General features: G+C 35.0%; 1 protein-coding gene across 1 annotated transcript; it reads right to left on the minus strand.

Annotated features, from left to right (window-relative positions):
- LOC123529741 (uncharacterized) lies at positions 1-27949 on the minus strand. Its single transcript, XM_045310256.2, has 3 exons — positions 27500-27949; positions 8345-8530; positions 1-1038 (listed from the first exon to the last, which is right to left on the minus strand). The coding sequence occupies exons 1-3, from the start codon at positions 27927-27929 to the stop codon at positions 413-415; spliced, it is 1242 nt and encodes a 413-aa protein (XP_045166191.2). The 5' UTR covers positions 27930-27949; the 3' UTR covers positions 1-412.
- Between the last annotated feature and the right edge of the window lie 51 nt (positions 27950-28000).

The following is a 28000-nucleotide window of genomic DNA, read 5'->3' on the forward strand; positions in this document are numbered from 1 at the left end:
TTAAGCACTAATTATCATGTAATTCCTGTTATGCATCATAGTTCATGTAATTCATGTAACAATGAAATCAAGTCAAAAAGCATTACATTTAGCAAATGTGGATGTTCAGGACATAATCCTGTAAGTCAAACATGTCTCAAAAGCAAAGCCTCTGGGAATAGAAACAAACGTTATCTTTGGAAAAATAACTAATTTCACAAATCTTTTTAATGCAAACATACTACATGTATAAAAGTTAAATAAACACTGCAAATTTGATGACATCCATCAACTTTTTGCCAATCTCTTAACTGAAATTTTTGTTCCAAATACTTTGGACTTTTTCTATAACAAATTTTCTTCTTAATGTAACCATGATATTCATGTCGGACCTAATGAATAATTTGACAAAAAAAAACTACAACAACTTTAACTAGAACAAAGTGATGCTTTTGTTTGTTGGTTTTTCCAGTTCTGCCTCATTCAGAATTCCATGATTTGCATTTTGCCCACCAGTGTAGACATCATTCATGCTTCCTTTAGGCTTCCCATGAAAATTTCTTGAAACATTGTTTCGATACCTTTCGTGAACTTCATGACCAATTTTTCGAAAAAAGTCAGACTTATTTCTTTTTAAAACATCTGGTACTCCAGTACAAAAAATCTCATAATTCAGAGTCAACCACAGCATAAGGACTGCTCTTGTATGTATTTGCCGATCAGATGGAGCTGTATAAAATAGGTTTGTAGGACATGCTTCAAGAAGAATATCTTCAACACAGTCATAGAAAAAAATCTTCAACTTCTCAGTACTGATTCCTACTGTAGGCACTAAATAATTCTTCAAGGAGCCACCAGTCTCATTAAACAGTAAAAATGAAAACACAATTGTTTCTGATAACATCTGTTGCCGTAGCCTGTCCATAAATAAGGAGTTGTCAAGTGAAGAATCAGAAACTGTTGTAGGTATTTCATCATCTTTCTCATCTAAGACTGAGACTGCTACTGATCTATCTGCAGTTAGGATATCTACCTCACCATGCCAGCCATCAACACAACCTGTAAAACAGATTTTCCCATGAATATTAAATATATAATAAGAGGCCCATTATAGGCCTTTACAGCTTGTTTGAGTAAAGTTTGAATGTACTCTGCCATGTAGTTACAAAGAAGAAAACTTAAAAGATTTTCTGTTTTTAGTCTTGTGACCTAATTTTGTAATGACCTTAACTTTGATAGAGTACCATGGAAGGGTTTATTGCTGTAAAGTTTCATCAAATTTTGACAAGTTCTTTCTGAGGAGATGCGGTTCAACTGTGGTTCAAACCAAGTGACCAAATTACCCAACAAATAAGAATGATTCGAAATGTTTTGAGACAAATATGCAACACAAACTTTAAGCATTTTATGCATATCTTTCAACAAGTCAAAAGCCATAACTCTGGTGAACTCCCAAACAAAACCCCAGGAGCACAATTTCACATGCTGAAGTATATTCCAGTTAAGTTTCACAACTCCCAGTCAAAAACTAACAAAAGGCCAACTAGAACCTTTAAACAAAACTGAGAGGACCACACAAGAATGCTACATACAAAGTTTGGTGAATATCCATCTAGTCATTCAGTTTGTTTAAAATTTTTATCTCCAACACCCCCTAAAAGGGACACAGCTAAGACTTTTGAATACAATTGAAAGAGGTCCTTGTTGGGAAGCTAATGACCATGTTTGGTGTAATTCTGACCAATAGTTTCAGAGAAAGTGTATAAACAACAACAGCTGTCGGAGGACGGCAACCCTCAACTTTTCAACAGCCTTGTCAACTGAATGAACAAGAGGGCCATGATGGCCCTATATCGCTCACATGAGTACCATTGCTAAAAATTATATGATCAAGTTTTGACTTAGAGCACATAGGCATACACATTAAATATCATTAGGATAAACATTTTCTTGTAACAGTCCCTTTTGACATAGTCAGGGCCAATTTCCGTACCAAGTTTGATGGTCCTAGCTCAAATGCTGCATTTTTGTACTAATAAGACTATTACTTACCCTGGAAGACTTAACATTTAAAACCAATCTCATTAGATGCTGCTGAGATATATTCGTTTACATAAAATAAAGGGAGGTAATTTGTCATAAATTCAGTCAAGTTATCAACCCTGATTGTCCGAGTCCATCTGATGGCACAAATGACATTTCAAATCAGTATCTTCATTGGTTACTGAGATACACACATTTAAATTTGAAACAAAGGGAGGTAATTTGACATAAAATCAGTCCATAACTATCTACCCGGATTGCCTGTCCAACTAAAGACAAATATGAAATTTCAAATGAGTTCTATTAAAGTGGCATTATGTGCATCTTACTGCACATAGTGTGTTTTTGGTGAATGTTTTATAAAAGCAATTTTCAGTTGCTGTGCATTTAAATGTGTTAAATTAATGATAATGCCACATAAGTATTTGAAGTTGATGCTTTAGAAATAAAGAAATCGGACTAATAAAATAATAGTTCTTTTTTCAATATTCTACGCAGTGATCTCCCTTACCTATAGGTAGAGATTTCTGAAGTTGAAGGGAAGCAACTCCTGCATGCAGTTTGACTTTTCTTAAAAAGACTGCCCCAGTCAAAATAAGAAAATTCATATATGGAATATTATTATTTCGTACTGGTAACAAGAAGAGTTTGGTATATTGGGTTAAAAGCCATGATATCCTCCACCCTTTTTACACACACATCTATTTCAGCTGCATTTTTACTTGAAAAAAAAATGCGCATAATTCCACTTTAATATTTACTGAGATAAATCCATTTTTATTAAAATCAGGGGAGGTCATCATGCATTGATATATGCACGTAGAAGATACAGAGTACAAGCCTATACAACAATATATTAGTAAAGTATTCATATTGATAAATGTTATATCAAGAGTTATCTAATATGACTATTTCTTACCATGGGAGACATAAATAACGTTTCAAACCAATCTCATTAGAAGCTGCTTAGGTGTATTCATTTAGATAAAAAATAAAGGAGGTAATTTGTCATAAATTGTCCATGTCCATCTGCTGACATAAATGAAATTTCAGATCAGTATCTTCATTAGTTATGGAGATATACCCATTTTAATTTGAAATAAAGGGAGGTAATTTGCCATAAAATCAGTCCATAGTTATCTACTCTGATTGTCTCAGTCCAATTAATGACAATAATGAATTTTCGAATAAGTCCTATAAGGACTTACGGATATAAATCTATTTTGATTACGATCAGGGGAGATAATCAGATATAAAATAACTCTGGAACCTACAGCTGGATCTCACAGATTTGTCATGGAATCAAAGATTTATTGTTGTTGAAGATATTTTGGAAGTTTGTATCAAATCAAACCATAAATGAAGTCTCTATATGGCGGCAAAAGCCAAAATAGCAAATTTTGGATATTTAAGGGGCCATAACTCTGGAACCCATGATGGAATCTGGCCAGTTCAAGAAAGGAACCAAGATCTTGTGGTGATACAAGTTGTGTGCAAGTTTGGTTAAAATAAAATCATAAATGAAGCTGCTGTTGTGCAGACAAGGTCAAAATAGCTAATTTTGGCCCTTTCAGGGACCATAACTCTGTAACCCATAATGAGATCTGGCCAGTTCAAGAAAAGAACCGAGATCTTATGGTGATACAAGTCATGTGCAAGTTTGGTTAAAATAAAGTCATAAATGAAACCACTATCGTGCAGACAAGAAATCATTGATGGATGGATGCACGGACGGACAAAGGGTGATCACAAAAGCTCACATTGTCACTATGTGACAAGTGAGCTAATAAAAAAGTCGAAAAGGGGGCCTAATTTTTCAAAAATGCAAAACAGGGTTATGAAACCTGTACAATGCATATTAGCATATCAGGTCATGACAGTGGACAAATGAGTGAAGTTTCAATTCATTCCCATTAGTGGGTACTGAAATACCAGCTTACATACAAAAACTGAACCAAAAATACTTACCAAACTGCTAAGTGGAAAAAGGGGGCATAATTTGGTAAAAGTGCAAAGTAGAGTTATGGATCCTATGCAGTGCATGTCAGATCATGACAGTGAACAAGTGTATGAAGTTTCAATCCATTCCCATAAGCAGGTACTTAGATATCAGCATACATATAACAAGAGGGTCATGATGACCCTGAATCTCTCACCCGAGTAATACGAGCCACATGTTCACTGATACTAAAATATTAGAAAGTAGGTCAGTAGGTCAAATTCATGGTCACTGAAAGTCAGTTTTAAGATCGGTGTGCAAAACTGTACATGTCATCCAAATTTCAAGGCTGTATCTTAAACAATAGGGTCATGATGACCCTGGATCGCTCACCTGAGTAATATGAGCTACATGTTTCAAATGTCAAACTGATTAAGAAAGTCAGTACGTCACAATCATGGTCAATGAAATTCAGTTTTACCATTTGTGTGCAAAACTGTGTATGTCATCAAAATTTCAAGGCTGTATCTTAAAAAACAAGAAAGTAGGTCAGTAGGTCAAGGTCAGTCAAGTGACATCATATTACTTGGGGTCATCAGGTAATTATAATTAAACATTCTTGGAAGTAGGATCAGGATGATGTTTTAAGTATTTTTCCTAAATAACTCACATAATCAGTTTGGGGTGTAACTGATTTAAGTTATGTTACCTATTTCAGTTATTTTTTCAAGCATTTTATAACCTGTATTAGTTATAAAATATAAGTTAACTCAGGTAAGTTATTCAAAAAAAGTCTTTTTGCTGTTCTCACAAAGTGACCTAACAGTGAAATAAGTAGCAATCTGTGGATAATCAAATTCTCTTTTAGTCTGATCATGACCTGATAAGCATAATGGGATGCTGAGAGTTTTATAGCTTTAAACCTTTTGCATAAAACATGATCAGCCTTGCCGTAATTTTTTTTACTGCATAGCTGGAAAGATAAGAGTTCAAAGATTCAATCAGAAAATAATTGCATTGGTCACATTCAAAATGAGGAATTGGCACAGGAGGGCTTTGTAATATTTTATGATAACTGAAACAAGTTATGGAAATATAAGCAATAACTCAAATGCGATAACTTGAAACAGTTACACCCCTGACAGTTAATAACTAAGTGACCCCAGAGCGGGGCGGCCGGGACCTCTTTTAACCCCAGGGGCATAATTTGAACAATTTTTGCATCATACCAAATATCAAAAGCCTAGGTCGTATGGTTTCAGACAAGAAGATTTTTAAAGCTTTTTCCTATATAAGTTTATGTACAACCTGGGACCCCAAGGGCAGGGCCTCTTTTCACCCAAGGGGTACAATTTGAACAATTTTGGTTGCGGACCATACGACAATGCTACAAACCAAATTTTCATATCAAAGGTCTAAGTGGTGTAAGTGTTGTGGTTTCAGACAAGAAGATTTTTACACTTTTTTTCCTATATAAGTCTATGTAAAACTTGGGACCCCTGGGGTGGGGCCACATTTGACCCTAGGGGGATAATTTGAACAATCTTAGTAGAGGACCACTAGATGATGCTACATACCAAATATCAAAGCCCTAGGCCATGTGGTTTTGTATAAGAAGATTTTCAAAATTTTCCCTATAATGACTTTCTCCTATTCATTTTCTGAAATATTCTGAAAAAAAAATACTGGAGAGCAAATATGGCACATGTAAAACACAGAAATCCATTTGTTCAAATCATATGCACCCTAGAATAAGTGTATTTGCTGTCAATCATCACTCACTTTGTGAGCTTTTTCAATGCAACTTTACCAAGTAGTCTTTAATTTTTGTATTATTTTGACAATATCCTTGTTTTTTTTTTTCAAAACGGTCAATTACTTTTCTAAAACCTAACATTTTTTATAAACTTTGATGGTTTTGCTATAAAATGAAACTGAAAAAAGTTAATTTAAAGACAATAATTTTTTTGACAAAATGTCACAATTTATTTGCTTTAGGCCCTATGTAAGTCTATATAAACCATGTTACCCCCGGGGCGGGCCATATTTGACCCTAGGGGGATAATTTGAACAACCTTGTAGAGGATCACTAGATGATGCTACATACCAGTCTCAAAGCCCTAGGCACAATGGTTTTGGACAAGAAGTTTTTTCTTTCAGTTGCCATGGCAACCAGAGTTCTGCATGGAATTCAATTCTTTGAATAATTTTGGAAGGAGGCTACCCAAGGATCATTCCTGTGAAGTTTCGTGTAATTCTGCTGTGGTTTTCAAAAAGATGTTTTTAGAAAATGTCGATGGACACACGACACACGACGTACGACGTACATTGAGGGGTCACAAAAGCTCACCATGAGCCTTTGACTGAGGTGAGCTAAAAAGGTGCATATTTTTGTAAAAAAGCAAAATATGCATGTAGTTATGAAACCTGTTTATCACAGTTAATAAGTGTGTGATGTTTCAATCCATTCCCACAAGTGGTTACTGAGACACCAGCTTACATATAAAAACTTAACCAAATCGGGATGTCTACACCGACACACGGGTGAGTCCAATAGCTTTGCTTTACCTATTCTCTGAATAGTCAAGCTAAAAATGTTGACACTAGACGACCGACACTGAAAGCTGCATCATCCACCCATACCAATAGCTTACCGGACCCTTAACAAAGTTCAGGCAAGCTAAAGATAAATAATTTATTTTTTATAAGGCGTAATATAGGCTTTAGAAAATTACTGTAACTGACAATGTTCCTACAGCTAATTTTATTTAAAGCATCACCGCTACAACTACGCTAAAAAGTCGCTGCAACTAAGATTTGGCTGTTTTTCAATGTTAAATATATATTGTCTATGTCAAAGGAAATCTTTCTTTCGATGTGCAGACACTAAAAAGGCCATTATGGGACATTTCAATACTGGAAGAAATCAGGGCATAAATCAATTTTAATCAAACAAGAGCTCGTAGAACACGAAATGCCCCCCTTGATGCATTCAGTCATTGCACAAGGAACAGAATTTTTTTGCTCACTGTAAACAAAAGTTCTACTGTTCTGGTTCAATGTGACCTTGAACTTTAACCTATTGACCTCAAAATCAACAGAGGTCATCTGTTGGTCATGATCAACCTCCCTATTAAGTTTTGTGATCCTAGGCCCAAGCGTTCTGAAGGTATTGTCTGGAAAAGTTTAACTGTTCCAGTCAATGTGACCTTGACCTTTGGCCTACTGATCCCAAAATCTATAGGGGTCATCTACTGGTCATGACCAATCACCCTATCAAGTTTTGTGATCCTAGGCCCAAGCGCTTACAAGTAATTGTCTGGAAATGGTTTAACGTAAAAAGTCTGTTCCTGACCAATAAGACCCTTTAACTTTGACCTAATGACCTTAAAATTATTAGCGGTCATCTGCTGGTCATGATCAGCCTCCCTATCAATTTTCCTGATCCTATGCCAAAGCATTCTTGAGTTATCGTTCGAAAACCGTTTAACTGTTCCTGGTCACTGAGACCTTGACCTTTGTCCTACTGACCTCAAAATCAATAGGGGTCATCTGCTGGTCATGATCAACCTCCCTATCAACTTTCATAATCCTAGGCCAAAGCACTCTTGAGTTATCATCCAGAAACCAATTAACTGTTCAGGGTCACTGTGACCTTGACCTTTGACATTATTATTATAATGACATCATTAGGGGTCATCTGCTGGTCAATACCAACCTCCCTATCAACTTTCATGATCCTAGACTAAAGCGTTCTTGAGTAATCATCCAGAAACTGTTTAACTGTTCTGGGCCACTGTGACCTTGACCTTTGAGATACCGATTTCAAAATCAATAGCGGTCATCTGCTGGTCATGACCAACCCCTCTATCAGCTTTCATGATCCTAGGCTTAAGCATTCTCGAGTTATCATCCGGAAACGGATTGATCTACATAGCGACCGACAGACCGACCAACATCTGCAAAACAATATATCCCTCCTTCTTCGAAGGGGGGCATAATTAATAAGATTTTCTTCCAGCTAGTGTGCAAATCATCACAATTTGCAACCTTTCCTTATCTCTGCGTCATTACTGTAACTAGAACTGTCGCAGGAGTGACGAATGACACCCCCACAATATGGCCTTGTCACAGAAGTATGGCAAATTCTACGTAGTTGGAAAGAGGCCATAATCTACATCAAGAAATTGGTGGTTTGTAGCCAAAATGGAACTTGACCTGTATTTTATGATGTTACACGTGTACCAAAAATTAATAAAATCTGTCAAGCCTTTCATGAGTTATTGTCCGGAAACCATGAAAACTATCTGACCGACCGACCCACAAGCTCACTCCTATTATAATAATATATTCAATGATATTAGCATATTAAAATGAACACACCAAAGGATGTATCTCCAGCTTCACCATATATAGGATGTACGCTATCACAGCAGTTTTCAATGTCGTTTATATACGTTGAGTTAAACAAAATATTTTTTTCTGGTGCCAGAGGGGCTATCAAGTGCTGTGCTAATCTGGCTGTCAACCGCTTTCCTGATTCTGGTATTTCACACAACCAAAGATCACCTGAAAAAGCACAAAAACTGAGCAAAAATACTGTAAATGTATTTTTATGATAAACATGAGAGTTTGTTGCTCTATTGACAAAACTTGACTATACAGCAGCAAGCATATTAAGGTCAATGCCCTGTATAGATCAACAAATTAAAATAATGCTGTGAAACTCAATCATGGTTTGACCCGATTTCAGTAATCCACCCACATCAAGAACGAGAGTGACGGGGTGAGGGTACAAAACATCACATGTTGATTAAAAATAAAAAATGAAAAAAAATATAAAAAAACAAGAGCTGTCAGTTGACAGCGCGCTGGACTATTCTCAGTGCTTGATAGTATAATATAAGCTATGAGTAAAACTTTAACATCACAATAAGCATATTCTAAACCGAAAAGGGGCCATAATTCAGTCAAAATGCTTGATAGAGTTGCCTCCTCCTTTTTACAGACTGGGGTCATGATGGTAAACAAGTACGCAAAATATGAAAGCAATATCTCATTTTGAAAATATTTGGGGTGGTATGCAAACTTTAACATTACAATAAGCATATTCTAAGTCGAAAAGGGGCCATAATTCAGTCAAAATGCTTGATAGAGTTGCCTCCTCCTTTTAACAGACTGGGGTCATGATGGTAAACAAGTATGCAAAATATAAAAGCAATATCTCAATGGACTTTGGGGATTTGGGGTGGTACGCAAACTTTAACATTTGTGGGTGAGGTGGGTATGGGGGGTGATGCATGATCGGGGTGGTGGGCATGACTGGGTGGAGGAGTGAGGTTGGGGAAAGGTACAACTTTGCATGTTGATAAATATTCATGGAAGGTTTGAAGAAAAAAATAATAAAAAGGAATGAAAAATTATCTTAATTTGGGGGGGGGGGGGGGGGGGGGGGAGGGAGGGGGTGTGACCAAGGCAAGGTGGTGACCAGGTGTGGGTACACAACTTCACATGTTTATAATAAACGTTCATGGAAAAGAATGACAGAAGTTTAATGAAATTCTACCAATTGGATGGTTTGTTATGTAAAAATCTGTAGATTTTTAAACAATTAAAGGGCAATAGCTCTAAGGTAAATTGACAAATTAAAGAAAAATGACAGGCATCACTGAAGTATGTTGGTTCATATTTATTTCAAGTTTCATAAAATTCTACCAGCTTGTTTTAACTGAGAAATGGCTGCAGACGTGGATTTTTCCATTAAATCAAGGGCAGTAACTCTAAGGAAAATCGACCGTTCAAAAAAAAAACTTGACGGGCATCATTGCAGTATGTTGGTTCATGTTTATTTCAAGTTCCATGAAATTCTACCTGCTAGTTACAGAGTAATGGCTGCAGACGGACATTTTGGGGCATTTTTCATTAAATCAAGGGCAATAACACTAAGGGGAAAAAAAACATGACGAGCATCACTGCAGTATGTTGGATTATGTTTATTTCAAGTTTCATGAAATTCTACCTGCTAGTTACTGAGAAATGGCTGCCGACGAACGCACGGACGTGACGGACGGACAGCGCCATTTCAATAGCCCCCTCCAGATTTCATCGGTGGGGGATAACAAGCTTGATGTGCAGATAACCATGAAAGAAGGTCCTTTTGCTGTGACTATTGATGTCTCTAACAGAAGAAGAACTTTGGTGGTTTCCTTACCTAAATTACTTTCTTACTTGTGAAATATAATTGCCAAATTATTTTTTTCCATTTTGGGACGACTTTCTCAGGGAAAAATAATCTTGTTTTGCAACTGGGAAGTGACCGAATATCTACCTGCTAGTTACTGAGAAATGGCTGCGGACGGACGCACAGACAGGTTTGATTTTTTTGGAAAAAATTAAACTACCTGTGCTTCGGCTTACTGTGCCAACACTCTACTAATTGAGCTATCGAGGCCACCTGATATGAAAACCGCTACAAATGTACTGTACACTGTCAACGTCTACATAGTCGAACTAATTCGACGTATACAGTTTGTTTTATATTGTGACGGTCATTCTGCGGGAGCTGCAAAAGTAAAAAATTAAAAAGCAGCCACTCGAATGTTTTATGACTTGGTCAAATGCTTTTAGAGATACATAATGTCGCAAACATTTATGCCCTTAATGCACATTTTTAACTAATTCAAGGGCTATAACTCCAGTCTTGCTGAGTGAAATCAAAAACAAAACTCAGTTGCACAAACTCACAAACTGAATAATATTCCTTCATTGTTTCATATATAATACAAGAACTGTCTGTAAGCCAGCGCACTCCACTTTTTGTCGATTTGACAGTAAAATGAATATATGTCTCAATAAGAGACCTCCACTTTTAAAAGGAAGATACACCAAGGGGCATAATTCTGTCAAGAATACAAATTAGAGTTACTGGTATTGTTACCATACATGCAAATTTAATGATGATGGTAAATATATATTTTGAGTTTCAAGTCATTATCTTATATAGTACCAAAGTGACGTCCAGAAAACAAAGTTTGTCAAAAAAAATTAAGTATGAAAGGGGCATAATTTAGTCAAAAATACAAATCAAGAGTTGTGGGGATTGTTACCACACATGCTGATGATGATGATGATAAAGATAAATCTAAGTTTCAAGTCTTTATCTTATATTGTACTAAAGTTATATCCAAAAAGCGAAGATTGCCAAAAAATATCAAGTGTGAAAAGGGCAGAATTCTGTCAAAAATACAATAAGAGTTATGGGGATTGTAGCCACACATGCAGATGATGATTATAAAGAAATATTTTTAATTTCAAGTCATTACCTTTTAAAGTACCAAAGATATGTCTATAAACAAAGCTTTCAAAAAAATTTATCATGAAAATAATTCCAAGTATAACGACTTTGTGACCTTGACCTTGGGTATAATGGGACCAGCCCCTACACATACTTTGTTTGTATGCTGGACAATGTTAATGTGAACTTACAGTAAGACATAAGCAATAGTATCAAAGATATGACAGAAAAGCAAAAGTTGCCGAAAAAACTTTAACCTTAAAAATAACAAAAGTATAACACCTTAGTGACCTTGACCTTGGGTATAATGGGCCCAGCCCCTGCGTAAACTTTGTTTGTATGCTGGACAATGTTTATATGAAGTTACAGTAAGAAATAAGCAATAGTAACAAAGATATGACTGAAAAACAAAGGTTGCCAAAAAACTTTAACCTTAAAAATAACCTAAGTATAACACCTTGGTGACCTTGACCTTGGGTATACTGGGCCCCGCCCCTGCACATACTTTGTTTGTATTCTGGACAATGTTTATGTGAACTTACAGTAAGATATAAGCAATAGTAACAAAGATATGACAGAAGAAGAAAGGTTGCCGAAAAACTTTAATTTACAAAATTTAATAGTCTAAGTATAACACCTTGGTGATCTTGACCTTAAATATCATGGGCCCAGCCCCTGCACATACTTTGTTTGTATGCTGGACAATGTTTATGTGAAGTTACAGTAAGATATATGCAAAAGTAACAAAGATATGACAGAAAAACAAAGTTTGCCGAAAAACTTTAACCAAGAAAGGTCATGCCGACGCCGGGGTGAGTAGAATAGCCCATCTATTCTCCGAATAGTGGAGCTAATAACATTCGTATATGTCTAATTACAACTTATTCTGTTTAATTTTTGTTTATAAATTAATGACTAGGTACAATGAAAATGCAATGAATGGTGTTTAAATCTTATATATAGGCTACACAGTAGAGAATTGTTTACAACGCCATTTGACTCAGTTCCAATGCATATATACGCCCATAAAACCAATTGTGATCAAATTAAGTTATCATCTGAGAGATATATATATATTTGGAAACATTGACTTTAACATTATTTTTTTGGTTAGAATTGTTAAAAGTCCCCGGATACTGCCTTCATCTTGTTAGATAAGATAAACACCTGGCTTTTACTTAGTAATAGTATGGACACTCCTTCCTCTAAATATTAATGTATGTGTTTGCTCTTTGAGATATAAAAAGAACAAAAACAATTAATTCCATTTCATCACATAATTTAATTTGTTTTAATGAAAATCAAAAAGTGTTTGTGAAGACTTAATTAATTATTCCTGCAGAAACTAGCAGCTTCAGCAGTAACAGAAATTACTCATTGGGGTTCTGATAATCAGAGTTACTTCCCTTTGTTTCTAATACGCCATTTACCTGTCCATGTAGTCCAAATAAAAGGATGTTTCAGGACAGCGTGATAACTTTTGACAGTGGCTGTCTCTGTCATGTCCAAACTTATTCTGCATATTTCTGTTAGGAAATACCCAATCAAAATCCACTGGGAACGTTTTCTGGTACATGTACAAAGTATTAATTTGTTATGATTACATTTCTGATAAAGAATTTATGTTGACATAAAAGCATAAACTTGCCTCACTGACATTTTATGAATGTATATTTTGTGTTTTATTTCTGTAACTTAGTGTCACATCGGCAGTCTGCTGTTACTGAAACAGGATTTCCTTACAGTGAAATGCAGATACTGGTAAGGCTTAAAGGGATGAAAACTATAAAATATCAGATCATAAAATAAGTCATTCTGATATTAAAGCCAGATGAGTAAGGTTACTGTCCATGTAAATATTCATATTAAACCTAAATACATATTTTAAACAAAAAAGAAAGTATACTCGAATAAATTAAAATATGATTAAACAATACCTAAGATGTTTCATTCGAGTCCAAACAGATTATTTGCCCACAGTATGCAAATTACCAAATTAGTATGCTATATTTTAAAATATTGTCCTACATTGACAACCTATAGATTTTGAAAGCTATGCACACAGAATGTATCTTAACAAAAAGTTAAGCAAGATGTTTCATAGGGTCCAGAGCTGCTCACCTAGCCTTTCTGAACCCAAGCATGTGAGTGAAATTACACTCACTTTAATATGTGTTTTAGTGTATACTCTTTTACTATCCTGGCATCATGTGTTCCCGACAGACTGGCGACAGTATAACAAAAACAGGCATACTTTAAAAATAAATCAGATAAACTCATCTTTCAAATCACCATTTCCTCACATTTTATCCCTTCCTCATGTTACTGATCATCCTAATTAAAAAATTACACAATTCTATTTTTCTTAAGCTCAAAGTAACACACTTTATCACTGACCTACTTTCTAGTTCCAGGAATCACCTGTCATATATTCCCGAGCTATAGTTACAAACTGATATTTTTACCGTTTACCGTTAAAATCACTGTTGTGAAACTATGTCACTGCAAAAAGTATATAATTTGGAAATAGCACCAGTCCTGTTTTATAAAAATGGAATTTAACACTATTTTTTTAATATTTCTAAATTAACCCTTTCGCTGCCTACAAGACGGGTATACCCGTCCCACTTCTATGTCAGCCTATCTGCCTACAAGACGGGTTTACCCGTCTTGGGATTTCCCAACATTCCAACATATAAACAATTCAAATGACGTCACATGAATTAATCCCAGAACAACCAATCATATTAAAAGAATGTTTTCCATCTGTGTTTGCTGTAGTATTTTTAGAATACTGTACATAGGAAAGCCCACAATGACCTAAGCGACTGGTAAATTTCCACATTTCAAAATGGTGGACAGCGATTCAGCTGCAGGGTAAAGTAGACAAAACAACTGCAATATTCCCTCTAAACGTCGATGATTCGATAAGGTACTTCATATTGCATTGTTTTCTAAATAAAGATTTACAAACTAAGCAAATTTATAGCTGTTTATGGTGATTCTTCACCATCTAGGCCCTTCACTGTCTACATGTATGACGGGTATACCCGTCTCACATTTACGTCAGCATATTTCAAAGTAAAACAAGATTTCTTTTAGAATAGATCTGTTCATCTGTATGCATTTATTATTTTTCTTTCTAAAAATTATAGATTTTGTATACTTTCTGTGAACAATAAAGCCTCTAAACTATTCTGTCAAAACTAAGGCGATTTCCAGGAAAGTGCCTTGGCAAATACAGTGTACATAACGTTATCGGGTCCCCCGCAGCGAAAGGGTTAAAACAATAGGTATGCACAAACGATATGGTTGCCCAGCAACTTATGTGACAATTGAATTAATTCGAAAACTTGCTGTATATTTTTCATAACCTACCCATACCATATCAAAAGGCTATAGCCTGAACTTCTTTTAAAAATTAACACTTTTCTGCTAAAATATTTTCTTTACAGAGAGCCCTGATTTATATCTGAGAAAATAAAGATGTTCAGTTCTTTCTCATCTTTCTTCATCCTGTGACAGGATGGACGTACCGGGGACAGTAACTACCAAAACAAATCAACAACCATTATAATATTATAATAATTCAAAAGTTATACAACGAGAGCTGTCCGTAAGACAGCGCGCTCGACTTTTCTCAGTGCTTGACTCTGAATTAGAGCTTTGCCAGTAAAAAAAATCCAAGTTAAAAAGGGACATAACTCTGTCAAAAATCAAATCAGAGTTATGGGAATTGTGTCTTCTGGTGTAGACTTTGATAGTAAATAATATTTCGAGTTTCAAGTCAAAAGTTTTAATAGTAACAGAGATATTTGACTTTATCAAAAATTTTAACAAAAAATTCTAAGTGTAAAGGGAATTCCGATAGTTTTTTATGCGCATCTTTCTGCGCAGCCAACACTTTCTATGGAAAACTGAACTGAAGTCAACATTTGTTGAAACATGTTACAGACAGTCTTAAATAAGAGGAATCTTGAATGAAATAACATTTTTGATAAGTTTTATCAATAATCAAATATTGATACTGGTTTATGTTGTATTGACAAGTATCATGCCTGACAGGTATCTTGCAATTTTTGTGGTTGTGTTTTCAAATCGCATTTTGGTATAAAGACAGTGTTGTTCATATAATGTAAGATAATTGACTTAGTACTGATAAAACAATATCACCTTTCAGATTATTTAGTATTCAATTATAGAAAGAATTAAGAATTTTAAAACTTTTTTTAACTTCTAGCAGACATACATGTAATCAATTTGGCCAGGTTCGCGCCATTTTCCGTCCGAACAGGTGTTGTATTCTAGCGGTCTTAACATAAAATTTAGCCTGGTGACCCATACATTTTTAGCCATTTTTATGCTCACAATACAATTATCTATATACAAGAAAAATAGGAAAAAATTCTATGAAAGAATTTTTTCAAAATTTAAAAAAATATTCTTCCCTATAGGTATTTTTCACTGAAAAAAGTTCACAAAAGTAAATATGAAAAAGTATTTTTTTCCATTTGTACCCATTATTGTAAGGATAGAGTATTACACATATGACTATGATATCAAATAAGTATATGATAAAATCTGTAAAAAGAAAAAAACTTTATTGTGCTGTGTTGATGTATATTTTGGTTGGTATTTATAAACAAGAGTGCAAGAATGTCACAATATACGCCCGTCACAGCAAATTTCTTTACTCTAGCACCTGTATTTGCAAATGGAATTTTAACTTTGTGGTTGTTTAGTTATAACTAAGTGTTTTGTTTTTCTAAGTCCACAAAAAAACTCCTTACCAGGTAGAGATACCTTAAAATACACCTAAAATTCGAAAGTAACATCTATGTTGTACCACAGAAAAGTGGTCTGGGTTTTTCCCTACGGTCAATTATAAAAAAGTTACAATATAAGTTATTTATAGTAACAACTAAGGGAAGTAAATCTTAAAAAAAAAAAAAAAAAAAATAAAAAAAAAATTGTAAGACCTCACAAAAATCTTTACCAGGTAGAGACTGGTCAAAATACACCTCAAAATTGGATGTAGCATGCATATTGTACTACAGAAAAGTGGTCTCGATTTTTCCCTATGACTAGTAATGAAAAAGTTACAATATAAGCTATTTATAGTAACAACAAAGGGAAGTAATTCGAAAGAAGGGAACTGCGCATGACACTTCGTCTCATGATGGTGTATAATTGTGTCAAGTTACATCAAAATCCCTCCATGCATGAAGAAGAAATGCTTCGGACAATGTCATTCTTGTATCTGACCTTTGGCCTCTAAGTGTGACCTTGACCTTAGACCTAGGGACCTGGTTCTTGCGCATGACACTACGTCTCGTGGTGGTGAACATTTGTGCCAAGTTATATCAAAATCCCTCTATGCATGAAGAAGACATGCTCCGGACAAGGTTTTCATTCTTGTATCCTTTGACCTCTAAGTGTGACCTTGACCTTAGACCTAGAGACCTGGTTCTTGCGCATGACACTCCGCCTCATGGTGGTGAACATTTGTGCCAAATTATATCAAAATCCCTCTATGCATGAAGAAGAAATGCTCCGGACAAAGTTTTCATTCTTGTATCCTTTGACCTCTAAGTGTGACCTTGACCTTAGACCTAGGGACCTGGTTCTTGCGCATGACACTCCTTCTCATGATGATGAACAATTGTGCCAACTTTCATCAAAATCCCTCTATGCATGAAGAAGATATGCTCCCGACAAAGTCATTCTTGAATTTGACCTTTGACCTCTAAGTGTGACCTTGACCTTAGACCTAGGGACCTGGTTCTTGCGCATGACACTCCGTCTCATGATGGTGAACAACTGTGCCAAGTTTCATCAAAATCCCTTCATGCATGTAGAAGATATGCTCCGGACAAGGTCTGTGGACGCCGCCCGCCCGCCCGCCCGCCAAATCGCCCGCCCGCCCGCCCGCCAGGGGCGTTCCCATAATACGTCCCGTTTTTCAAACAGGCGTATAAAAAGCAGAAAATTATGAAAATGTTGAAAAATCGCTAGCAGTTTCAGCAACAGTGGGTGTGTTCAAAACAATTTTTCACAAAAACAAGCCTGGTGACCTATTGTTTTTATTTGTTCATTGTTTTCAGCACAAATTTTCCTATCATATATGGGAATTAAAAAAAATTCTATGAAAGAAAAAAAACTATAGGAATTCTCTTTAAAATGGACATAATTGTGTCAAAATTCAATCAGAGTTATGGGGATTGTGTAGACTTTGATGGTAAACAAGTATTTAAAGTTTCAAGTCAAAAGCTTTGACAGTTACAGAGATACCTGACTTTATCAAAAACTTTAACCAAAAATTCTAAGTTAAAAAGGGCATGATAGTTCTGTCAAAGTTCAAATCAGAGTTATGGTAATTGGGTCTCCTGGTGTAGATTTTGATGGTAAATAAGTATTTTAAGTTTCAAGTCAATAGCTTTGACAGTAACAGAGATATTCGACTTTATCAAAAACTTTAACCAAAAATTCTAAGTTAAATAGGGGCATAATTCTGTCAAAATTCAAACCAGAGTTATGTGAATTGTTTCTCCTTGTGTAGATTTTGATAGTAAATAACTATTTTAAGTTTCAAGTCAATAGCTTTGAAAGTAACAGAGATACTTGACTTTATCAAAAACTTTAACCAACGGTGACGCCGGGGCGAGTACAATAGCTCTACTTTTTCTTCGAAAAGTCGAGCTAAAAATCTAACAAATAAATTTCTTATCTCGATGGAGCAAAATTTCTACCAAGAAAAATCAATCTGACGTATAATGTTGAAAATGGTGTGCACTAGGCATATCTAGTCCAGTCTATTTGTAGTGTTATGTCCCGCCAAATATTGGATTTCATGGGACTCACGGCATAGCCGTGAAATTTGACTATCTCGATTACCATGGGAATCACGATATAGCCAGGAAAGCTGACTACTTTGGCGCGAATTGGAATTGGACAATTTAAGGCCCATTATACTGGTTTTGGGGATAAAAACATAAATTACTGAAGTTTATAAAATATCAACTTTCTTATTACTGAACCGAATTTAATAAAATTTACAAGGAAATTTAAGTTATGAAAAACAGAAAAACATGAGAGGTATAATGCGTAAAATCTGACATCTACCTCAATAATTCAAAAGTTTACAAAAAGATGATGCAATACCTGCATTTAAACTACAGATACATTGAGGCCCGTATGTCAGTTTGTGACAGTAATCATGCCTATTGCTACTTTACAAAGTCCACATCTCTTACAGTGGAAATCGAGCAGGTTTATGTCATCAAGGTTTATTTTGATTGACTTCCAAGGCAGAAATTTTGATAGCAGTAATGATGCTTGACGGAAGATTTATGGATATATACCAACTTTTAAACCATGTTAAAACTTATATTAAGATTTTCTGGTTTAATTACATAATTTGAAATCAGACTGAAACTGTCTTGCTTTGACTTGAACTTTGAAGTAAACTGTTTATTTTTAAATGGCAGACACGTTTACACTCGTGTGTATTTACTTGTACATGATGATTATTTTGCATGCAAAATATACAGGCCATTTTCATAACAGCTCGAGAATACATGTATGTCAAGAACACATGACGTTGGGATACTCAAAACAAGCTGATAAAAGCAGCTGTACACTTCCTCGATCATTTGCATGAACCACGGCATGAACCACCAGGAGTGTTGTTATATACAGTGCACCTACAGTGCTTTAGGGTATAGCGGATAGCTAACTAATTTTTCATGTGTTTTTTCTCTGAATGCCATTGTTTACATATGTGCTGGTTTAGGGTGTATGCCACTGAGATGAGTTTATCTTATTTATTGTTATAGCTTTGGTCATTTTTTTCCATTATTAGTTTAAAATCCACATCTAAACAAATTTCTCATGATTTGTCACTTTAAATCAGAATAGTAATTAATGTACAGTATTCTCTTTTCAAAAACATTCAGCTTTTTAAATTTCTATCAGATACTTTTTATTTACTGATGTGTTTTACACGTGCACAGTCACTGATTTAGTCAGTAAGGGATAGCCTCGATTCCATTTGATGACATAACATAAATACTACAACAGGCAAACATTTAAAATGTATGTCTGCATGCCAGTAAGAGAATACTATTAAAATTTATGTAATAATTAAAGTCTAAATACAAAATTTATCAACCTATCCTCTAATACCCTAAAATCTGAATATGACTATATCGACATTATAGGATAAATCCTGTCTTCTGGTATTTCCGTAAATAGGGTCAGCTAGGGGGGCTGGCGAGATTAACCGATATAAGGACCTTGTACAATATCAGTGATTATTTTTGCCAGAAGATAAGATTTTAGGAAAGTTCTTACTATCTCACAATGAAAATAGTATTTTACGACCTCGGCAACAAAATTTTTGCAAAATTAATTTGTTAACCTTGAAAAATGCGAATAATTTCACACCTTTGGTATGGCGCAACGGAAGCGTAGAATAAAAGATAAAATTTTAAAAACAAGAGGGCCATGAAGGCCCAGTATCGCTCACCTGACCTACTGACCAAAAGATCATAAAGATTAAAATTCTGACCAAGTTTCATCAAGATATGGTCATAAATGTGGCCTCTAAAGTGTTAACTAGCTTTTCCTTTGACTTGACCCGGTGACCTAGTTTTTGACCCCACATGACCCAGATTCGAACTTGACCTTAAGATCATCAAGATTAACATTCTGACTAAGTTTCATGAAGATACAGTCATAAATGTGGCCTCTAATGTTAACAAGCTTTTCTTTTAATTTGACCTAGTTTTTCATCCCACCTGACCCAGATTTGAATCTGACCTAATGATCGTTAAGATTAACATTCTGACCAACTTTCATTAAGATATGGTCATAAATGTGGCTTCTGGAGTGTTAACTAGCTTTTCCTTTGATTTGACCCGGTGACCTAGTTTTTGACCCCACATGACCCAGACTTAAATTTGACCTAAAGATCATCAGGATTAACATTCTGACTAAGTTTCATAAAGATACAGTCATAAATGTGGCCTCTAGAGTATTAACAAGCTTTTCCTTTGATTTGACCTACATGTAGTGACCTAGTTTTTCACCCCATCTGACCCAGATTTGAATCTGACCTATAGATAATCATGATTAACATTCTGACTAAGTTTCATTAAGATATGGTCATAAATGTGGCCTCTGGAGTGTTAACTAGCTTTTCCTTCGATTTGACCTGGTGACCTAGTTTTTGACCCTACATGACCCAGATTCCAACTGGACCTTAAGATCATCAAGATGTACATTCTAACAAAGTTTCATGAAGATATGCTCATAAATGTGGCCTCTGGAGTATTAACTAGCTTTTCCTTTGATTTGACCTGGTTACCTAGTTTTTGACCCTACTTGACCCAGATTCAAACGTGACCTAAAGATTATCACGATTAACATTCTGACCAAGTTTCATGAAGATACAGTCATAGATGTGGCCTCTACAGTGTTAACAAGCTTTTCCTTTGATTTGACCTGGTGACCTAGTTTTTGACCCCAGATGACCCAATATCAAACTCATCCAAGATTTTCTTGAGGGTAACATTCTATCCAAGTTTCATGAAGATTGGGTCAAATTGTGACCTCTAGAGTGTTAACAATCTTTTCTTTTGATTTGACCTGGTGACCTAGTTTTTGACCCCATATGACCCAATATCAAACTCATCCAAGATTTTATTGAGGGTAACATTCTGACCAAGTTTCATTAAGATTGGGCCCAAATTGTAACATCTAGAGTGTTAACAAGCTTTTCTTTTGATTTGACCTGGTGACCTAGTTTTTGACCCCAGATGACCCAATATCGAACTTGTCCAAAATTTTATTTACAGTTTTATTTGGCAAATCAGCAAATCAATGCCTTTTTATTGAGAGTAACATTCTGACCAAGTTTCATTAAGATTGGGAAAAAATTGTGACCTCTAGAGTGTTAACAGTCAAATTGTTGACCATGATGACGGACGGCGACAGACACAGGGCTATCACAAAAGCTCACCTTTGAGCACTTTGTGCTCAGGTGAGCTAATAAATTAAACTTTGAGGATAGTTTTGCTAAATCTTAATGACAACAATGTTTTATGATAATCTGCAATACTTTTTTATTCATTCTCTTTGTTTCAACCTTGAAAAAGCGATAATATTAAGGCAGTGGCTAGAGAACCGGAATCGGTTCCCTAGACAGCAAACTTATTCGTCCGGAACCGGTCCTCTAGCCAAAGTACCGTGCATAGGCTAGGGAACCGGAATTTTTATTTCTATGCATAAAACTGTCGAAATTCACTTTGTTTCTTTTTGTAAGTATCATGTGCATGTTCTTATCTTAATAAGATAATTAATTTTACTATTTCAGCAAGCTATGCCCTTTTATTTATTTGTGTTTACTGTGTCTCCAGAAGTGTATTCGCCGCATACTGTCCGCCATATAATATTGGAATGATAAAATAAACTAGTACGAATGAATGCGAAATCGTCGGCACTGGAGCCGAAATAAACTTGAAATTTAAACTTAAAAGGTATAAGACAATAAAAGAAACGATTAAAACAAATTAAGTAATTTCTGTTAATTAGTATTGATTACATATCTCTGAACGTGAAATGCCGAGGTGTTACAAACCAGTATTTAAAGTGATCAAAGAATCTGTATGATGTTTTATGGGGCAATTAAATTAATTTGTTCATCTATAAACATGTAATGACACAAATACAAACCAGTATTATTTTATATTTAAATAATTTAAACATAGTACAAGTTTAAAGCAAAATCTAATAACATTTAAAAACTGCAAAGTAGTTTTCATGCATTCATTCGTACTAGTTTATATCATTCCAATACGGCAGACAGTATATATGCGGCGAGTACACTTTTAAACGCAGATAAATGCAAGGGCATCGTAAAATTAATTAATATACTGGTACTGATGATAAACCCGGACAGATGATAAAGTCGAACACCTTGGAAATATTCGATTACAATCGGTTATTTATAAAACTGAACACCATCTAACAGTTTCCACTTACAACACCAACTGGTGTAAACATAAACAAAATTGGTAAATATTCTGTATAAATAAATGACTAACATAAATTTGTATAAAACATATTTATCCAAAATTACTGGGGAAGAGGGTGTTTTTTTGCGCATGCTCACTGTCAAAACATGAAGACCTGACATTTGTTAACTTTTCATTACTTGACCAGGAATGACTGTTGCAGCTTTTTGGGGAAAGTTTCAATATAATAATACCAAGAAAATTTTGTAGATGACAAAGGGTTCGAATTTATCATCAGTCAGCGTTCATAAAGTCCCTTACGGATCCGTACCTCTAGACAAGCCTGTTAGGGGTTTTCTAGGGGTACGGACCTCCTTTTTCTAGAGATTTAGGGTTATTTATATCTTATTTTTTGTTGAAAATGAAATAACAGATAAGTTTTAACTAGTCTTCACTTAAAACTTGGATCTAATTGGTTTACAGATACCAGCGTTCACCCGATTGTTTACCTTCTCTTTCAAAACCTAAATAACCGAGGATTTCCAAATGAATAAACTGTTCCGTGCCGATTAGTTTGTTGTCAAATAAACTGTTGATAACAGTTAGATTAATGAATGAATCTATCCCTTAAATAAAGTCTGTTTCAAATTCAGCAAAAAAAAAAAATAAATATTAGGTATAATAATATGCACCAATTCATTTTGTTATTTAACAAGGTATAATGATAATCGGCACGGAACTGATTGTTTAATAATCAATTAAGAGACATTACAATGTATACAAATGTAAGTAAAAGAAACTGTTTGTGAAAACGCCCCATGTATCTCGTAACGGCTACCAAATGTGTGAAAAACATAAATACACTAAGGGTTAATTATCAATTAAAAACAGTTTTTTCCCCAACATATTTAACATTATTTTGTTTAAGCTTTATATCTTTTTTTTCTGCCAGTTCGAATCCTCGTGATTTATTTGGTGTTCCTCGGTTATTTACGTTCCGAAAGAAAATGTAACAAATCGGATGAACGTTGTTATCTGTAAACCATTTAGATCCAAGTTTAAGGTGAATTCTGGTGAAATGTTATTTGTTATTTCATTTTCAACAAAATTTGAAATGTAAATGACCCTTAATCTCTAGAAAAACGGAGGTCCGTACCCCTAGAAAACACCTAACAGGCTTGTCTAGAGGTACGGATCCGTACCTCTAGAATCAGATTCTAGAGGTACGGATCCGTACCCCTAGACACTTCCTTTTACATACCCCTTTCAGGTCCTCACTTCGTGTGAGTTTGCTTACTAAATAAAAATTTGAATTATGTAAAGTTTTCAGCAAAGGTTAAGCTTTATTTTGATACCGACCATTGATTTCAATTTGCAGAAATAAAAAAGTTACAGGTAAAAAACCTCATTTTCTGTTCGGGTTTATCATCAGTACCAGTAAATAATATGCATGACACTTACCAAGAAGGCATACAGACACTAAATAGAAAAATGGCGCGAAAAAAAATGGTAGTCGCATAATGGCGGATACAAATAGTCCTCAGTTTTTTCGCTGTGTAGAGCTATTTTCCTTATTTTCTTTGCAATTTTTTTGGTAAAATCACATGACAGATCTATGCTTGACATGAAGATAGCATTTTGATCATGAAATAACACCATGACAAAATTTTTCATGGAAACTTAGATCATACACCACCAGTATAATTTGGAATCTCATTTTTTAGCTGATTTTGCAGTTTGTGTGTTTGACTGAAATTATTCTTCTTGCATCTAACATGACCCCCACTTTGCTTTTGATTTTAGTTAGCACTGACAATATTCTTCAAGAAAATGTAAGTTACAGAAATTTAAAATGGGTCCTGATGTGTGCTGCGGTCATTGGAATAGGTCAATTTTATATAGAATAAAGAACAACAACTATTTAGTGTGTTATAACCTATAAGATGACATTGGTAAAAAATGAAATCTGGCCAGATAATGGTGGAAAGGGGCTAGTTTGATTAGAATTTGATAGAAAATGACAAATTAATGGCAATTTTGTTGAAAATGAGGATTAAAACCCAAAAATATCACATTTTCACTGTTTTGGGTGTATTTTTTTCATAAACTGCATATTTATAGGCTACTGATTGCTATTTTCTGTCCATCAGAGGTAAAAGTGAAGATATATAACAGTTTAAATGTGTAATTTGCATGCAGATCAGAGTAGAAAATGTCAAAACAGGGCAAAACAAGGCTGAATTTAGGGTAACTGCTTCAACATTATGTCGCGACAGCTATTTTTGACAAAATCTGACGCTTTGTCTTATGGTACTGAAAATGCCATAAAAACCTGGAAACTGTTGATATCAAGCTAAAACCTTGGATTTCTTCATGCATTTGGGTTTCTTGTACATTTCAAATGAAACTGGCACACTGTCAGAGAAAAAAGTTTTTCTTATAGGCATACAGACACTAAACAGAAAAATGGCGCGAAAAAAAATGGTAGTCGCATAATGGCGGATACAAATAGTCCTCAGTTTTTTCGCTGTGTAGAGCTATTTTCCTTATTTTCTTTGCAATTTTTTTGGTAAAATCACATGACAGATCTATGCTTGACATGAAGATAGCATTTTGATCATGAAATAACACCATGACAAAATTTTTCATGGAAACTTAGATCATACACCACCAGTATAAAGTCTGTATAATTTGGGGTCTCATTTTTTAGCTGATTTTGCAGTTTGTGTGTTTGACTGAAATTATTTTTCTTGCATCAAACATGACCCCCACTTTTCTTTTGATTTTTAGTTAGCACTGACAATATTCTTCAAGAAAATGTAAGTTACAGAAATTTAAAATGGGTCCTGATGTGTGCTGCGGTCATTGGAAATAGGTCAATTTTATATAGAATAAAGAACAACAACTATTTAGTGTGTTATAACCTATAAGATGACATTGGTAAACAAGAGCACCGCCTTGCGGGTGCTGACGCTCATCTGATTTTTTTTTTGTGTAATAGAAATATTGTCCTACCCATGATTTTCTAAGTCTAAAAAGGGCCATCATTCTTGCAAAAAGCAGGATAGAGTTATGTTTCTTGATGTTCAGTGTCCACTTATGATGGTGAAAAACTGTTGCAAGTTTTAAAGCAATAGCTTTGATAGTTTATGAGAAAAGTTGACTTAAACATAATACTCAACCAAGAAAATGATTTTCTAAGTCCAAAAGGGGCAATAATTATTGCAAAAAGCAGGATGGAGTTATGTTGCTTGCTGTACAGGGTCAGCTTATGATGGTGAACAAGTGTTGCAAGTTTCAAAGCAATAGCTTTGATAGTTTAAGAGAAAAAGTTGACCTAAACATAAAACTTAACCAAGAAATCTGATATTTTCTAAGTCCAAAAGGGGCCATAAATCTTGAAAAAATCAGGATGGAGTCATGTTTCTTGCTGTACAGGGTCAACTTATGATGGTGAACAAGTGTTGCAAGTTTTAAAGCAATAGCTTTGACAGTTTAGGAGAAAAGCTGACCTAAACATAAAACTTAACCAAGAAAACTGATTTTCTAAGTCCAAAAGGGGCAATAATTCTTGCAAAAAGCAAGATGGAGTTATGTTTCTTGATGTACAGGGTCTGCTTATGATGGTGAACAAGTATTCCAAGTTTCAAAGCAATACCTTTGATAGTTTAGGAGAAAAGTTGACCTAAACATAAAACTTAACCAAGAAATCTGATATTTTCTAAGTACAAAAGGGGCCATAAATCTTGCAAAAATCAAGATGGAGTTATGTTTCTTGCTATACAGGGTCAGCTTATGATGGTGAACAAGTATTCCAAGTTTCAAAGCAATAGCTTTGATAGTTTAGGAGAAAAGCTGACCTAAACATAAAACTTAACCAGGCAACGCCGACGCAGACGCCGACGCCGACGCCGACGCCGACAACCGCTCAAGTGATGACAATAACTCATCATTTTTTTTCAAAAAATCAGATGAGCTAAAAATGAAATCTGGCCAGATAATGGTGGAAATGGGCTAGTTTGATTAGAATTTGATAGAAAATGACAAATTAATGGCAATTTTGTTGAAAATGAGGATAAAACCCAAAAATATCACATTTTCACTGTTTTGGGTGTATTTTTTTCATAAACTGCATATTTATAGGCTACTGATTGCTATTTTCTGTCCATCAGAGGTAAAAGTGAAGATATATAACAGTTTAAATGTGTAATTTGCATGCAGATCAGAGTAGAAAATGTCAAAACAGGGCAAAACAAGGCTGAATTTAGGGTAACTGCTTCAACATTATGTCGCGACAGCTATTTTTGACAAAATCTGACGCTTTGTCTTATGGTACTGAAAATGCCATAAAAACCTGGAAACTGTTGATATCAAGCTAAAACCTTGGATTTCTTCATGCATTTGGGTTTCTTGTACATTTCAAATGAAATTGGCACACTGTCAGAAAAAAGTTTTTCTTATAGGCATACAGACACTAAACAGAAAAATGGCGCGAAAAAAATGGTAGTCGCATAATGGCGGATACAAATAGTCCTCAGTTTTTTCGCTGTGTAGAGCTATTTTCCTTATTTTCTTTGCAATTTTTTTGGTAAAATCACATGACAGATCTATGCTTGACATGAAGATAGCATTTTGATCATGAAATAACACCATGACAAAATTTTGCATGGAAACTTAGATCATACACCACCAGTATAATTTGGGGTCTCATTTTTAGCTGATTTTGCAGTTTGTGTGTTTGACTGAAATTATTTTTCTTGCATCAAACATGACCCCCACTTTTCTTTTGATTTTTAGTTAGCACTGACAATATTCTTCAAGAAAATGTAAGTTACAGAAATTTAAAATGGGTCCTGATGTGTGCTGCGGTCATTGGAAATAGGTCAATTTTATATAGAATAAAGAACAACAACTATTTAGTGTGTTATAACCAGAAACAAAGTGGATTTCGGCAGCATTATGCATAGAAATAAAATTCCGGTTCCCTAGCCTATGCATGGTAATTTGCTTAGAGAACTGGTTCCGGACGAATAAGATCGCAGTCTAGGGAACCGATTCCGGTTCTCTAGCCACTGCCTAATATTAAACACTACCGCTATACAGTACAGAGTAATGGCTGATACCCACTCACCGTAAAACTGGGAACGGGTGTTACTGGTGGGTAATACCGGAAAACTGGATTTACCCTATAACGTAGATATCGAGAATACCCTAAAGCACTGTACTTACCAGAAGAAATATGAAGAAATGTAAGCAAATCTTTTAAAGCTCGTCTTTTCGCTACATCTTGTGGTATGGATGGATTGTTCTTATTCAAAAACTGCAAAATAGTTTGCATTCCATCTTTAAAAAGTGCCCCTAAAGGCAACACAATTGTCTCTTTATTGCCACCATCTGCAGGTTCCAGTATACTGGCCACTTCACAAGTAGCGTTGGTAAAACTAGTCGAGCCGCAAGCATTTTCAGTCTTCACATTCAAAAACGTTACGGTCATATCAGACAGTCCTCGTGCCACCTCAGTAGCGTTATTTCGTAAAGACAATAAAGTCCTTTGATTTTCACGTCTATACAGAAAATTTTGGAAGAACAGCTTCTCGGCATCTTCGAATTTGATTCTTTTTGTTGGCACTTCGATCGCTTCTCCAGCTGATTCCGCCATGATTAAGGCTGGGACTAAAATCCGGAACCGGGATCCGGAATCATATATTTTTTTCACGTTCCTTCAGACAT

This window comes from Mercenaria mercenaria, chromosome 13, assembly GCF_021730395.1.
Source record: "Mercenaria mercenaria strain notata chromosome 13, MADL_Memer_1, whole genome shotgun sequence".
Taxonomy (NCBI): domain Eukaryota; kingdom Metazoa; phylum Mollusca; class Bivalvia; order Venerida; family Veneridae; genus Mercenaria; species Mercenaria mercenaria.